The sequence below is a fragment of the Carcharhinus amblyrhynchos genome, chromosome 7, assembly GCF_965287045.1.
Source record: "Carcharhinus amblyrhynchos chromosome 7, sCarAmb.v2.hapA, whole genome shotgun sequence".
Lineage (NCBI taxonomy): Eukaryota > Metazoa > Chordata > Chondrichthyes > Carcharhiniformes > Carcharhinidae > Carcharhinus > Carcharhinus amblyrhynchos.
Window position 1 is genome coordinate 31436217 of NC_137330.1, and position 16241 is coordinate 31452457.

Genomic DNA, 16241 nt, shown 5'->3' on the forward strand with positions numbered 1-16241 from the left:
AGTCCATTAAGCCAGCTATGTGTAGAATCTCTCTCATCATATACTCTACCCATTCAATTAAGCTCCTATGCTGGTCTCTGTAGGCTATCAATCTAAACTCCAAAATATTTAACAATGCATACATCTGTGTTATTGAAAACTGCCCAAAACTGACCCTTCTCCACTTCCCAGCCTCTGCAGCATAGGAAACAACATCCCATTTAAAGAAAGCAGCAAAACAGCATGACCATAAAAACCTGGTAAGTCCTGTAATCTAACATAATAAAAATGGAATTTGAAGTATTCAGTCATCACAAGTCAATGGACAGAATTATAAATAGGCCGAATACAAGAATGTGATCCCAAAACACTGGGCTGGATTTTATGGGGTGCTACATTCTTCCCCAAGGACCCCTCCACCGAAAAATCAATCATCAGCTCGCCCATCCGAAACCAAGGTGCCCTGCAGCAGTTTATGTTGAGCACAGCATTAATTACTTCAGAGTGGGATTTCCGTCCCCGTCTGGGAGGAAGATTCACCCTAGACAGGTGCCAGCCAATCAGATTTGCCAGCAGCTCTGCAGTGGCCACTTTTGGGGCTACAGGCAGTCCCCATGGAAGAAGATTGATGCACCCTGACTGTGGATAAGCGTGGCTGGCAGAACCCAACAAAGAGGCAAATGGAGCGGATTGGGGGCCAGGTTTGAGAGGCTAGAGGATAGGGTTAACAGGAGGGCATGATTTGGGTAGCTGGCAGTGCCTTTGATGAGCACAGGGGATTCGTAAAAAAGGAGGTAGCCCCACCCCCCCTCTCCTTTTGCCCAATAGCAGTTCATGCATGTGAAAGCAGCTGGGATAGCCACCTTGACTCTGTCTTCCCCAATCACCCTAATATGAGAGCCAGGTCTGGGGTGGGCAGGAAAGATGGTGGGTAGGCCACACTGTGAATCCCCTCTGTCCCTGCCTTCAGTATACTGGTGAGGTGCTGAAAAATCCAGCCCATTTGTTTCTTATCTCATAATCACATGTAATAAAACTAGAATTTGATTTCTTCAGTCATCAGATGACAGTAACCCCAAGCATGGTTATACTATCTATATTTATGGAGTAGAAGCTACGTAGAGAGAAATAAAACACGAGACAATGGGGTGAAGTTTAACTTGAACATTGGCACAAACTAGGCAATCGTGGATTGGCTGGCTGTCATGTACACCACTCAAATTTCCCTTCTACTGAAATCAATAGAAGGGAAGACTAGAGAGTTATAACGAATGACCAATCTGTTACCATTCATTGTATCTCTATGGAAGTTGTCAAAAGTGTCAGCTGTGGCTCAGATAGTCTTGCCTCTGTGTCTGAAGGTTCTGGGTGCATGTCCTACTCCAGAGGCATGTGTGTAACAATCTAGACTGACATTCCGGTGTGTCACTGAGAGGGTGGTACACTGTCAGAGGTGTGCTGTCTTTCACATGAAGCATTTAAGTGAGCCCTGTTTGCTCTCAGGTGTTAGTTTAAAAGAAATCCCTTGGAAATATTCGATGAAGAGCAGGGCAGTGTTCCCCAGTGTCCTGGCCGATATTCATCGCTCAGCAAACATTGCTGAAACAGATCCTCTGGTCATGATCACATTTCTGTTTATAGGGCTTTGTTGTGTGCATGTTTCCCTATAATACAACGCTGCCTACAATTCAAAAAGTCTGATCAAAAACAAGCTCTTCCTCCAGTCCTTAAATATCTCCACCAACTCAAGGTCCCACTGCACTTCGAATTTTCATCAATACAGTTATTGGCTGGACAGTCGAGATGAGAATTCATTCCTAATGTAAACTGGATAAAGGTATCCAGTGTCTCACTTTTTGATGGAGTTTTTTGTGGCAGTTTGTAGGGTTTAAGGTAAGGTACATGAATTGAATGTATTCAAACTTGCTGCAGCTGAAGAACAGACGAGACCTGAAAATGGTTCAATGCTGGCAGGACCGAGAGAGAAAGCTGAGCCAGGCCATCAAAATATAAAATAATTTGAGCCTGAGCCCTTGTACTTTAATTGATCACCAAACAACACAGCGGGTGTGCCTACATCACATAGACTGAAGCAGTTCAAAAAGAAGGCTCATCACCACCTTTTGAAGGGCAATTAGGGACGGGCAACAAATGCTGGCCCATAATGCTCACATCCCCTGAAAGACTAAAGGCAGACAAAAGGCAGGGAATTATAGGCCGGTTAGTTTAACGTCTGTAGTTGGAAAAATGCTTGAACCCGTCAAAGAAGAAATTCCTGGGAAGGAATGGTTTGATAGGGTAGAGGTAGATTCTTCCTGCTCAGAAAGGACAGCAGGACTAGAGGGCACAGCCTCATGATAAGAGGGGGGGCAGTTTAGAACGGAGTTGAGGAGTAACTTCTTCACTCAAAGGGTGGTGAATCTCTGGAATTCTCTGCCCGTTGAAGTGGTGCAGGCTACCTCGCTAAATATATTTAAGTCACGGGTAGATAGGTTTTTGACAGACAAGGGAATTAAGGGTTACAGGGAGAAAGCGGGAAAGTGGAACTGATCCACTTCAGATCAGCCATGATCTTATTGAAAGGCGGGACAGGCTCGAGGGGCTAGATGGCCTACTCCTGCTCCTATTTCTTATGTTCTTATGTTGTTATGACTAATTAATGTAAAAGGAAAAAAATGGAAAGTATTAAAACATATATAAAAACTTATATATGAACAAGGTTCGATTATTAATACAAAATATACTACCAACATAGCAAACAATTATTAAGGACCAGAGGTGCTAGTTCTAAAGAAAGAACTGGCAAAGAAACATGAGCTAGTATTTTCGACAAAACAGAGTGTAAGAGAGAGATCACCTGTACTGAAATAAACGTGTACTCTTAGCAAATGAACACTGATGCTGCATAATACTTAAAATAACCTTCTTTTTGAGAATTAAATGGAAGTATTTCCACAAGCTCAACCTCAGATCCTCTTCACAAAATTGTACATAGCAAACGAAGGCAAACCTAACACAGCAGGCAAGCTTAAAATATACAAAAATGGGATTTTAAACTGGTGCAGGTTTAGGGTGGGTGGATGAGCATCAAACTCCCACCCTCACCATTAATTTGTGGACTACTTTAACTGCTGGGCTTCATTTACATCCCTGCAGCAATCAGACAGCTGGATACCCAAAGTAAAGTACAAAAAGGGAGTTAGCTAGCTGCCAGCAGGTAAAGATCAGGCCACACAAAGGTTGATAGCCAGTGTTCAGGCACGGAAGGGGTTATGGCATGGTCTTGTAGTGGTGATGGTGGGGTATGGAAGGAAACTCAGAGGGCGCTCAATTCACCCAGCAGGCATTGGGATTCTATTGAAATCACAGTAACTCATTTGTCTGCATCAATGGGGTTCCCCGACCCCATTCCAGATTCAGACGAGCGTCTTAGCTCTCTGAAGGCAAAGGCCCATCAAAGAGGTAGTGAAGAGGAAACAAAAACAGAAAAATGCTGGAATATTTCAGCAGGTCTGACAGCATGCGCGGAGAGAGAGTACAGCCAACGTGGCAGTCGGTCTGAAGAAGGTGAAGTGGGGAAGTGGAGAGTGGAAAGGAGAACAATAAAATGGAGAATGAGATGAAATGAAATTAAACAAAATAATTGGAAATGGGATAGAGGGAAGAGTTCATGCTCTGAAGCCGTTGAACTCAATGTTCAGTCCGGAGTGCCTAATTGAAAGATGAGGTGCTGTTCCTCCAGTTTGCACTGGGGTTCATTAGAACCTTGCAAAAGGCCAATGATGGACATGTGGGGGCAGGAAAGCAGGGTGGCGCGTTGAAGTGGAAAGTGATAGGAAGGTCTGGGTCCTGCTTGTGGACTTAGAGCATGAACTCTCCCCTCCACCCCATTTCCAATTATTTTATTTCATTTCGTCTCATTCTCCCTTTTATTGCTCTTCTTTTCACCAGCCTCTCCCCCCACCACTCCACCAGCCTCCTTCCCCCTACCCCCCCCCACACTCCACCAGCCTCTGCCCCCCCCCCCCCCCCCCCCACTCTCCCACCCCGCCTTCTTCAGGTCAACGTTCCTCAGACAGTCTTTTAGCAAGCTGTATTATGTTTTGCCATTCACGCATTCTGATCACTTAATGGACACTTTCAACACCTTCAGTCTTCTGCAGGCTTATTTACATCCCCTTTGTCTAACTCCACCACCCCTCTCTACCCTCATAGTATAAACCTCTGCTCTCTCTCTTTCATCTCAGCTCTGCCCAAAAGTCATCTCAACTCGAAATGTTGGCTCTATTCTCTCTCCACAGATGCTGTCAGACCTGCTAAGATTTTCCAGCATTTTTCTGTTTCTGTTTCAAATTCCAGCATCCACAGCATTTTATTTTTATCTAGTTGGTGAGGAGGAATTGCGTGGGAACAGGCAGTAGGTTTTTCCAGATTTTAAGCATGGAAGATCATTTCCACTTGCTTAAAATTGATCCCATAATATCAGTATCAATATTAAATCACCAGTATTGTGTGCTGGCTACAATGAAACATGTTCTCCTGTGGAAATCGGTTGGACTAAAACCTGGTGTTGTCAGACTTTTTACTGAGTCCACAGGCACACTGTGTGGATGTAGTAATGGGCTGTGCCGTTGTATTTGACTCAGATTCATGCCAGTCATCCCTTCTTAATGAGGAGTTGACCTTGATCAAGCAATTGACTGGCATTGAATTTTTAATTGCTAAAGAAAGGTGAAGGTGCACGGCTGACAGCACTGGATGTACAAGGTTAGAAAGAATAGGATAGATGATGAAACAAATCACATGGTGATTCGGTGACATCAAGCTGGTACTTGAAAAGCTTTTCATTTCCCTATGGTAGGAAGATAAAATTTGCAAATAATTCAGTCAGAATATTCACCAGAAAAAAGAAACAAATTATAAATTACTGGGAGTAAAAATAATCACAAAATGTGTTCACAATATGTAGCTGCAGCACAAAATGATGGGCAGTGTTTCATATAGGCGACAATGGTCTTGACTGTCAGCTGAAGAGCTGCTGAGAGCCTTACACTGCTGTGTAAGCCCACCACAGTAGATGCCATTATTGGGCAATGGTGGGTCTTCTCCAACCACAGCTGGTAGCTGCACTGCTCAGCAATGTCACCGGAGAAATGGTGACTGCAACTGGTAATGCACCCGCCCAAGGTGCAGGATTGTTGATGGACCAAGGCCAATGGTGAGTGGTGGATGATACGGGGTTGCCAGGAAGGTGGCTCTCAATGTCCCCACCGTCACCACCACCCCTCCCCAACCCCACTCCACCATTTTCCAATGCTAGGTCCTTCAATCTAGCACCGAGTGTCGTTAAATGTGGGCAGGAACTCCCTCCACCAGCGTGCCCTCCCACTCCCCTGACATGCCCCCCACCCACACTCCCCATCGCGGTGTCAATACTACAGCGGTGGAATGAGACCCTGAGGTGAGCTTGGATAAAAGCAAATTACTGCAGATGCTGGAATCTGAAACTAAAAGAGAAACTGCTGGAAAATCTCAACAGGTCTGACAGAAACATGAACTTTGACAAAGGGTCATCTAATCTCAAAAAGTCAGCTCTTTTCTCTCCTTACAAATGCTGCCAGATCTGCTGAGATTTTCCAGCATTTTCTCTTTTGGCCTTAAGCGAGCTTTCCTGCCTTGAACTTAATCCAGGCAGAAGCAGGAAGGCTGTGTGGTCTTTGTCCGCTATTTTTCTGCCACCGCCAAACTCCCCACAGGAATGAACATTTAATTCTGCCCAGTGCTCATCAGTTAATCCCATCTTTCTGATTCTGATCTGATACCAGCATTTTCTTCTTTAAACCCTGTAACATTTCCCATTCACATTTCCCGCCATTGTCAGATTTCCCCACTGCTTTTTCTCCTCGCCGTGCCCCTTCCTTGTTTCGATGTAATTGTGCAACCTTCAATTACCTCAGCTAAGTGGCTGTTTATCCTTTGGTGCAGCAGTGATGTACTGCGGAAGTGCAAAACCATTTAAGCTGCTGTTTTGGAAAGAAGACTGCAGGCCAACAGAAATGCCTGGAGACTTTTAAACTCTGCAGCCCACAAGCAGCTTCCCTCCTCCATTTTGTTATGACTACCAACTCCCACCAAGTAGCCCCTCCCCAGGGCACTTTCTCCACCATATGCAAAATCGCTGAACCTGGAAGCATAGCTGGATTCAGCTGAGGCAAAGTCACTGAGAAAAAAGTGCACCATTCAATTTACACTTGAGGGATGGAGAAAAGCAAGGGCTAGGGTCTTAACAAAATTGTGTATTACTTTGCACCCAAAATTAATTTATCAAATCATCCAAAATGTTAGCCTTATTAATTCACTAACTTTTCTGCTGTTTAAAAAGAACCCCAGAATTTTCACCTTAGCTTTGTTTTATCAGTAGTTTGCACCAAAACAAAACCCTACCATTACACACCAAGGGACATTTCAAAGCTGCAATTGTATTTCTTTACGTTACAAGCTAGGTGCAAGGCAAACTTTCTTCCTGTGATAACTTGAAGCAGGAGCCAGTTTAGTAAACTTCATTGGGAACACACACTGAGATATTTACAAGCTCTGCATCATCTTACTATCCAAAGCACAGCACTGGTTCTGCCTATTGGTTAGCTGACAAGAGACAGGGGCAACCACTCCCACTTCTACACTTCCCCCCACAAGGTAGTTATATTTGTTGGGCATAGCACACAGCTTTAATGCAATATACAGGCTATATCAGTGTATTCAGTACAAGGCATACCAGACAGGATTTAAAACCTCGTGTGAAGGCATGTAGGGAGCAGGGCATGCACAAAAATTCATATCGCCGACCAACATGAGTTTATTGGCACCAACCAGCTCTGGGCGATCTACCAAAGGTGGAATGGCAGTTGGCATGGTTATGCATTTGCAACTGCTGGGAAACCAAGGGCATTAAATAATGACACAAGATTGACTGTCAGAATCATAGAATTACACAGTGCAAAAGGGGCCCTTCAGCCCATCGATTTGCACCAACACGTGTGAAATACCTGAACTCCCATCCAATTCCATCTACCAGCACTTGGCTCATGGTCATGAATATTATGACATGCCAAATGATATGAGGCAACCTGCCTCTACCAACTTCCCAGGCAGTGCATTTCAGACCGTCACCACTCTCTGGGTAAAAAGGTTTTCCTCATATCTCCCCTAAACCTCCTGCATCTCACCTTGAACCTATGTCCCCTTGTGACTGACCTTTCCACTAAGGGGAACAGCTGCTCCTTATTCACTCCGTCCATGCCCCTCATAATCTTGAACACCTCAATCAGGTCGCCCCCTCAGTCTTCTCTGCTCCAATGAAAACAATCCAAGCCTATCCAATCTCTCTTCATAGCTTAATTGTTCCATCCCAAGCAGCATCCTGGTGAATCTTCTTTGCACTCCCTCCAATGCAATCACATCTTTCCTAAAGTGTGGCAACCTGAAATGCACACAATAGCTATGTTCTCACCAAAGTTCTATACAACTCCAACATGACTTCCCTGCTTTTATAACCTATACCTCGATTGATAAAGGCAAGCGTCCCATATGCTTTCTTCACCATCCTATTAACATTCCCTTCTGTCTTCAGAGATCTATGGACAAACATGCCACGGTCCCTTTATTCCACAGAACTTCCTAGGTCATGCCATTCATTGAATAATTCCTTGTCAAATTACTCCTTCCAAAGTGCATCACTTCACACTTTTCAAAGTTAAATTCTATCTGCCACTTATCTGCCCATTTGACTATTCTGTCTACATCTTCTTGCAGCCCAAGCCACTCTGCCTCACTATTAACCACCCAGCCAATCTTTGTGTCATCTGCAAACTTACTAATCCTACCCCACCACATAGTCAACTAAGTCGTTTATACAAATGACCCAGCACACATCCCTGTGGTATGCCACTGGATAATGACTTCCATTCACTAAATCTGCCTTCTGTCACCACCCTCTGTCTCCAAAAACTGAGATCATTTTGAATCCACTTTATCAAATTACCCAGTATCCCATATGCATTTACCTTCTTTACAAGTCTCACACGTGGGACCTTGTCAAAGGCTTTGCTGAAATCCATATAAATGACATCAACTGCACTACCCCACCTACATACCTGGTTACCTCTTCCAAAAATTCAATCAAATTTGTAAAGCATAACCTCCCTTTGATGAAGTCATGTGGCTATCCCTGATCAAACCTTGCCTCTCTAAGTGGAGACAGATGCTCTCCTTCAGAGGTTTCTCCAATAGTATCCCTACCACTGACGTAAGACTCACTGATCTTAAGTTCCCTGGTTTATCTGTATAATCCTTCTTAAACTAAATCGTCAGAATTCAACTGGAATGTTCCAGTAGGTCTGCTGGTTCCCAGCAGTTCTGGGAACACACAAACTGCCTGGAGGTTGCTTCCCAGCACCAGACTTGGGGTCAATACTCCAGGCAGGTTTTGCAGCCCTCCCCATTTGTCTGCCTAGTCACAACTGCGGTCACAGGCTGCTCTGTAGACAGTGTTCCTTCCACAATGCTGATGCAGCGACTGATTCCATTATTAATTTAGAAGATTAAAATATTGAAGAATGACCACCTAAGACAGAAGTGCTCTCTTTCTCTCTCTCTATTATCTAAAATACAGCTTCATCACTTCCCAGAAGGAAAAAACAACAAAACTGGGAAAGAGTAACAGTGGTCTGAACTGGTCCTGTACACTTTAAAATGGTGTGGAGATGCTGGTGTTGGACTGGGGTAAACACAGTAAGAGGTCTCACAACACCAGGTTAAAGCCCAACAGATTTATTTGGTAGCAAAAGCCACTAGCTTTCGGAGCGCTGCCCCTTCATCAGGTAAGTGGGAGTTCTGTTCACAAACAGGGCATATCGAGACACAAACTCAATTTACAAAATAATGGTTGGAATGCGAATCTTTAGAGGTAATCAAGTCTTAAAGGTACAGACAATGTGAGTGGAGAGAGCGTTAGGCACAGGTTACAGATAATGTGACATGAACCCAAGATCCCGGTTGAGGCTGTCCTCATGTGTGCGATGTGTGGATCTTGTCACATTATCTATAACCCCCACGACTTGCCTGGGCTTGCAAAATCTCACTAACTGTCCTGGCTGGAGACAATACACATCTCTTTAGCCTGTACTTAACACTCTCTCCACTCACATTGTCCGTACCTTTAAGACTTGATTATCTGTAAAAATTTGCATTCCAACCATTATTTTGTAAATTGAGTTTGTGTCTTTATATGCCCTGTTTGTGGACAGAATTCCCACTTACCTGACAAAAGGGGCAGTGCTCCGAAAGCTAGTGGATTTTGCTACCAAATAAACCTGTTGGACTTTAACCTGGTGTTGTGAGACTTCTTACTCTAAAATGGAACAGCAGTAAAACTGGAAAAGAAGAATACTGGTTCAAACTATTTGTACCTTCTGGATTCATATGTTGGAGGGTCCAGTATCAGCCCATCAGCTTCGAGAGACCGTCTGCTGTCCTTAATTTGATGATGAGCCTGTCCTCTGGCCACTGATTAGCTAAATTATGGGAAAACACTGCCAAGTGATTCCCACAAACTGTGGGATTTTTGGCCCCCATTTGACTCCAACACTGGCATCCCAATCACAAAGCAAAAATCTTGTCCCAACAATTGACCATCCATAGTATCACAACACTTCAATTTCTGCCACACCTACACTTTACAAAACAAACATTGCTTCCAATTCTGTCAATAAATTCTGCTTGCACATTTTTGTTACAATTTTGGTTTGAACCATAGTACAATTGTTGAAATCAATATAATAGGTTTATGATAAATTTGATGTCTATAATGATGTTTTACACTGGTATTTACCAAGTTATTATCTCTCTTGTGTCATTGCTTACATGCTGATATTATTAAAGTAATTAATTTGTACCTATTAAAAAATCCTCATGACATACTTAATGAACAGGTAAAAGAGAGCTTCACGGTCCTTCCTAGCATTCTGTCTCTCAGTTTATATCAAACACTGAGCTGTGTTCTTTTTGCTGAAGATAGTCTTCAAAGTGTCAGGAGCAAGATATTTTCACACATACTTGTGGTGCTACCCATCATTATAAAAGTAAAAAAAACCTTTACAGCATAGTTAGAACGTTCACAGCCCTGAGCTCAGACAGCTTACTTTAATTGCTCTTGCCCCACTCCAACATTCAGAAAGAAAATTATTAAATAGAAGCACACAAAATTACCTTCGGTGCCTTGCGTATTTTCCACTAACATGGCCTGTGCCATCACAGCCAGGAGTTGGACAACTAAAAAAAGAGAAAAGCTTGATTGTGATAATTATCACTGAGGCCGGTTTATGTGTGCACTCGGGCACCTGCGTGTGCACATCTGTGAGTGTATGTGTGGGAGGATAGAGTAAGAAAGGGATAGAAGACGACAAATACTTTTTTTTATTAGCAAGTCCCAGGAGAATTAATTTCTTCAGTGCAGCCATGCATTAGCCGACCACCAATGCAACTGACAACATGCTTTATCCATTAAGAGGTATGACATTTCAAAATTGCTAATGTGGTGAAATTTTATTTTAACTATGATCACTCACCTGAAAAGTTCTTGGATTACTGGTTCTATGGGGACTGAGGAGAAATGAAAACAACACAGATTTATCATGTCTTATAATTACCTGGTTCTTCATATATAACAGCCAGTAAGTTGCCATGAAAGCTACAGTCAGGATGCGACAAGCAAAGAGGCTCTGGTGGATGAAGGTCACCCTGAGCAGGAGTTTGACTGATTTACTGAGCCAATAGCCTTACCTCGGATACCTTTGGAGCGTGTGCGGTGACGCTTCTGGTCTGCATCCACCTCCATCTGAAAACAGATTAGTAAGCATTCAGTGTCCTTATCCGGCACACACAGACCTTCAATACACAACATGTCAAAGTGTGTCACAGAATTTATTAACAAGCCTCTCCCTGCTTCCACACACATTGTGATATATAAAACAAGTAAAATTTATGATTTGAATTCCCTGTAAAGAAAACTTTGTTTGAGGAGAAAAAAAAACACACTCAACCACTTTGATGTTACCAATGCAAAATTATTTCTTCACATTGCTGTATTTTCAGGGCCAATTTTTCTCAGTCAAGGCAACCAGGATGTTGACTGCAATAAGATTAATTCGGGTAGGGGCCATCCTGGTTATGAAAGGGTTATAAATTGGTACCTTAATGGGTTACTCAGCTCTATTCAAAAGCTGGGCTTCTTTAACTGGAGACTGTCAAATGCTGCCAAATGTTTCAGAACCATACACTATTACATTGCAGAGGAATCCAGCAAAAATATTGCACTCAGGGGAGTCTATCACTTCTCCTTTATTCTGGATACTATTCCTAGTGATGCAATAATTCAATATAATCGCTGATTTTCTACCTGTCCATTGGTTCATAATGACATATATTTTTAAAAAGGAAACAAAATACAAATATAATTCATAGGCACCTTTTGTGGCTAAAAGCTACCAGCGCATCGCAAATATTTATATGGAGCCCATGAAAGCTTCTTTTTGTTTAACCCTTGCATTTGAATTTTTAAATGCGCATCCTTTAGAAACAATGAAAAACGTTCTCGTTTTGAGAAATAGCCAAAGTGCTTATCGTGCCAAATCCTTCTGCACAATGGGATAATGGGGCAGAATTTTGATACTAATCAGGTAATCTGGCTAATACATTACAATTAGAACCTGGCCTGCACGTACAGCCATCAAGGGAGCAGGCTTCCCTTAAAACATTAACCAGTCAATGAGCATCTGCAAGACCAGGAGACAGAAGATCACGAGGGAGCATCTGCTTGCCCAAGCTTTGGCATGAGTCCAAGGTTAGCGTGGAACATGAGTGCAAAGTGTTCACTGGATGCACTCCAAAGCACGATGCACCATCAATGCCTTTTGCGCTTCACCTATGATAATTTTTAATATTACTTAGGCTTACATCCACCACCAAAGCGTTTTGTTGTGCAATGCCCCCCTTTCCCCTCACATTCCTCAACACCCCTCCACCATCACACCCATGACAGCCCCACCTTCCCCTCCCTCCAAACCAGGAAAGCACTTGAGGGGTGGCACAGTGGTTAGCATTGCTGCCTCAGCACCAGGGATCTGGGTTTGATTCCCAGCTTGGGTCACTGTCTGTCTGTTTGCACATTCTCCCTGTCTCTGTGTGGATTTCCTCCGGATACTCTGGTGTCCTCCTACCATCCAACAATGTGTAGGTTAGGTGGATTGGCTATGTTAAATTGCCCCTTAGTGTCAGGGGACTAGCGAGTGTAAATGCATGGGGTTATGGGGACAGGGCCTGGGTGGGATTGTGATCAGTACAGACTCAATGGGCCGAGTAGCCTCTTTCTGCACTGTAGGATTCTATGACTAAATTCCATTTGGCTTTGCCAATAAAAGGGCTCAGGTTCTAAATTAGTTCCAGTTTACCTGTACTGGAAAAGAAAAGCACGCAAGTCACAGAAGCATCAGTGACCTGCAACTAGGATGAGGAACCGTTAAGTGAAGGGAGCATTGAAACTGCAGTAACTGTGGAAAAAGCAATAAAAAAAAGATAACAAGCAAATTTCAGCACGGATTGGCAACTTCAGGCTTTTAAAATGTTCAGCAACTTCATGTCTCGTGTATTCTGTTTTCTTTCTCATTATTCAAAAGTATCGATTTCTTTGGCTGCAGCCTCGATTCTAACACTGCCTTCTCGGATCTATCTTTGAATCCAGTCCAGATTTCAATGTGATTGAAATCTATCTTTCTGCCGGCTGTATGGGTCAAATTAACTCGCCCATTCCAAATCCAGTTCTGAGTCGGCATCACTCAGCAACATAAAACTACCCATAATTTGGGCGGCACGGTAGCACAGTGGTTAGCACTGCTGTTTCACAGCTCCAGGGGCCTGGATTTGATTCCTGGCTTGAGTCACTGCCTGTGCGAAGTTTGCACGTTCTCCCCATGTCTGCGTGGGTTTCCTCCAGGTGCTCCTGTTTCCTCCCACAGTCCAAAGATGTGCGGGTTAGTTTGACTGGCCAAGTAAAATTGCCCCTTAGTGTCCTGGGATGTGTAGTTTAGAGGGATTAGCGGGTAAACATGAAGGGATACAGGGATAGGGTCTGGGTGGGATTGTTGTCGGTGCAGACTCAATGGGCCGAATGGCCTCTTTCTGCACTGTAGCGTTTCTATGGCTTTCATGTGGCACCAATTTAGTAAAGGACTAGCAATGACACAGAAAGACTTCATAGTTGGTGTGAAGAATGAAAATGCCACATTGTTGCAGCAGGGATGCTGCTCAAAGAATGTGTTTAATGCCCACTGCTACAGCAGAGTGCACAGGATTTTACAAGGGAACAATGAACAATGCTATGCCTGAGCTCAATATGTAAAGGGTAGGAAGTCTATCAATGTCCCACACTAAAAGCCCTCACCTTGACAAGGGCAAATAGAAAAATCTTTACAGTAGAATTTATGAGTTGATGGGAGTCATGATCTTGTCCAGATTATTCTGATGAAGGCGAAGAAATGACACCCCCTTTGCAATGATTGTAACTTGGACTTCTCCGTAACACAGGGCATGTGGTTCTGATCTTGCGAAATAGAAGGAGATTGTTGGTAACTGCAAAGATTTGCCTCTTTCAAAACAGAGCTAATTTCCCTTAAAAAAAAATCATGAATGTCCATTCTTTCAAAATGTAAAGGGGTTCTGGTGGGGACCCAAAGCAGTATTTTATTCTGAGATGGAATGCCCTTTCTGCAGTTGGACTGAAACAAATAAAATGAGTTACATGAGATTCCTGCAGCCTTGAACAGCGGCAGACTGAAATTACAGCAGGTCACCAGGGAGGAAATTCTCAACCAGCAAACTGTAAGAATAATGAGGTCATTTCCTCCCACGGTTGGAGAAGCCAGAGCAGCTTAAAAAAAACTTGACAGACACAATGCCCGTTGAGAACCCTTGACTGATGAATCAGGGATGGGTTGAAGTATGTAAGTAAATACACCTTCACAATCAGATGCTGCTAACTGTTAGAAAGGCTAGCACACGGGAGGTAATGCTTAGGATATCTAGAATTATTTTAATGCAGCACCATGTTCTGCTCAGTGCAGTAATATATGATTTATACAGCAGAGAAAGAGAATCTGATGCATTTTCTGCATTCAGCCAAAAATTCTATTTCCATCATGAAGCAACTCAATCATATTTTAGCTGCATTTTTTTAAAGAAATCTTTCCCAATTACGTACTCTTGCGCACAATGTCACTTAGAATAAAATACCCCTTTTAAGTGAATTCCAAAGGCGAATTTCGAACAAAACTGTTCATAAATGTGCTGTAATTAGTCACATTGTGACAAAAGTTTTCACATAATTTAGTTGTGTTATCATTAACTGGATTCCTCTGATGGTTCAGTGATGAAATGCACCATGTGATATATCACTCCAACATATAGACCAGAAAGTTCGACACGAGTAATTCATCCACATTGAGTCAGCTGATTTCAGCCAAGCTAATGGCCTGAACTAGGGAAGCATAAAGCAGCCAATGGTCACAGGCATCAAAGTGCTTGATAAAAGCATTGAAACTAGAAGCAGGAGTAGGCCATTCGGCCCTTCGAGCCTATTCTGCCATTCACTTTGATCATGGCTGATCATCAAATTCAATATTCTGATCCCACCTCCCCCCCCCTCCGACATCCCTTGATCCCTTTAGCCTGAGAGCAACATCTAATTCCTTCTTGAAATCATACAACGTTTTGGTGTTAACTATTTTTTGTGGTAGTGAATTCCGCAGATTCACCACTCTCCGGTGAAGGAAATTCAATCCTAAAAGTCCAATTCAGGACTCCCCCACCATCAGAAAAAATTCTTCCTGAATCTAGTCTGTCTAATCCTGTTAGAATTTTAGAAGTTTCCACAAGAACTCTTTCACTCTTCTAAACTCCAGTGAATATAATCCTAACCGACTTAATCTCTCTTTATATGACAGGCCTGCCATCTCAGTAATCAGTCTGGTAAATCTTTGCTGTACTCCCTCTATAAACAAAGAAAGAACAGAGAACAGTACAGCACAGGAAACAGGCCCTTCGGCCCTCCAAGCCTGTGCCATGCATTGGTCCAACTAGACCATTCGTTTGTATCCCTCCATTCCCAGGTTGCTCATGTGTCTATCCAGGTAATTCTTAAACGATGCCAGCATGACTGCCTCCACCACCCTACTTGGCAGCGCATTCCAGCCCCCACCACCCTCTGCATAAAAAACGTCCCTCTGATATTGGAGTTAAACCTTGCCCCTTTCACCTTGAGCCTGTGATCCCTCATGATTGTCACCTCCGACCTGGGAAAAAGCTTCCCACTATTCACCCTATCTATACCCTTCATAATTTTGTACACCTCTATTAGGTCTCCCCTCATTCTCCGTCTTTCCAGGGAGAACAACCTCAGTCTACCCAATCTCTCCTCATAGCTAAGACCCCCCATACCAGGCAACATCCTGGTAAACCTTCTCTGCACTCTCTTTAAAGCCTCCACGTCCTTCTGGTAGTGTGGTGACCAGAATTGGAAGCAGTACTCCAAATGTGGCCTAACCAGCGTTCTATACAGCTGCAACATCAGACGCCAGCTTTTATACTCAATACCCCGTCCTATAAAGGCAAGCATACCCTACGCCTTCTTCACCACAACAATAACAACTATAGCAACAACATCCTTCCTCAGATAAGGGCACCAAAACTGCACACAATAGAATTATAGAATCCCTACAAAGCAGAAGATGGCCATTCGGCCCATCGAGTCTGCACTCACTGCAATCCCATCCAGGTCCTATCCCCATAACCCTACATATTTACTCTGCTAATCCCCTGGCACGAAGGGACAATTTATCGTGGCCAACCCACCTAACCCGAACATGTTTGGATTTTGGGAGGAAACCGGAGCACCCATAGGAAATCCACGCAGACATGGAGAGAATGTGCAAACGCCACACAGTCACCCAAAGCCAGAATTGAACCTTGGTCCCTGGCGATGTGAGGCAGCAGTGCTAACCACTGTGCCACCGTGCCGTCCTGGTGTGGCCACTCCACTGTGGCCTCACCAATACCCTCCACAATTGCAGAGAAATGCAGGATAGCGATAAACCTTGGGTCACAATAGCCAGTGATAATTGAAAAGCCTGCCAACACTCACAATAAAGATTCAC

At 43.5% G+C, this 16241-nt stretch overlaps 1 protein-coding gene across 9 annotated transcripts in view; it reads right to left on the reverse strand.

The window, feature by feature from the left end:
• LOC145344848 (myelin transcription factor 1-like protein) overlaps window positions 1-16241 on the reverse strand; it is a 445009-nt gene that overhangs the window by 300355 nt on the left and 128413 nt on the right. For all 9 annotated transcript variants that reach the window (XM_080192078.1, XM_080192086.1, XM_080192085.1 and 6 more), the window contains exons 3-5: window positions 10819-10873; window positions 10605-10638; window positions 10246-10308 (exon numbers count right to left, since the gene is read on the reverse strand). In XM_080192078.1, the coding sequence (XP_080048204.1) occupies window positions 10246-10308; window positions 10605-10638; window positions 10819-10873 (152 nt within the window). The remainder of the gene's footprint in view (window positions 1-10245; window positions 10309-10604; window positions 10639-10818; window positions 10874-16241) is intronic.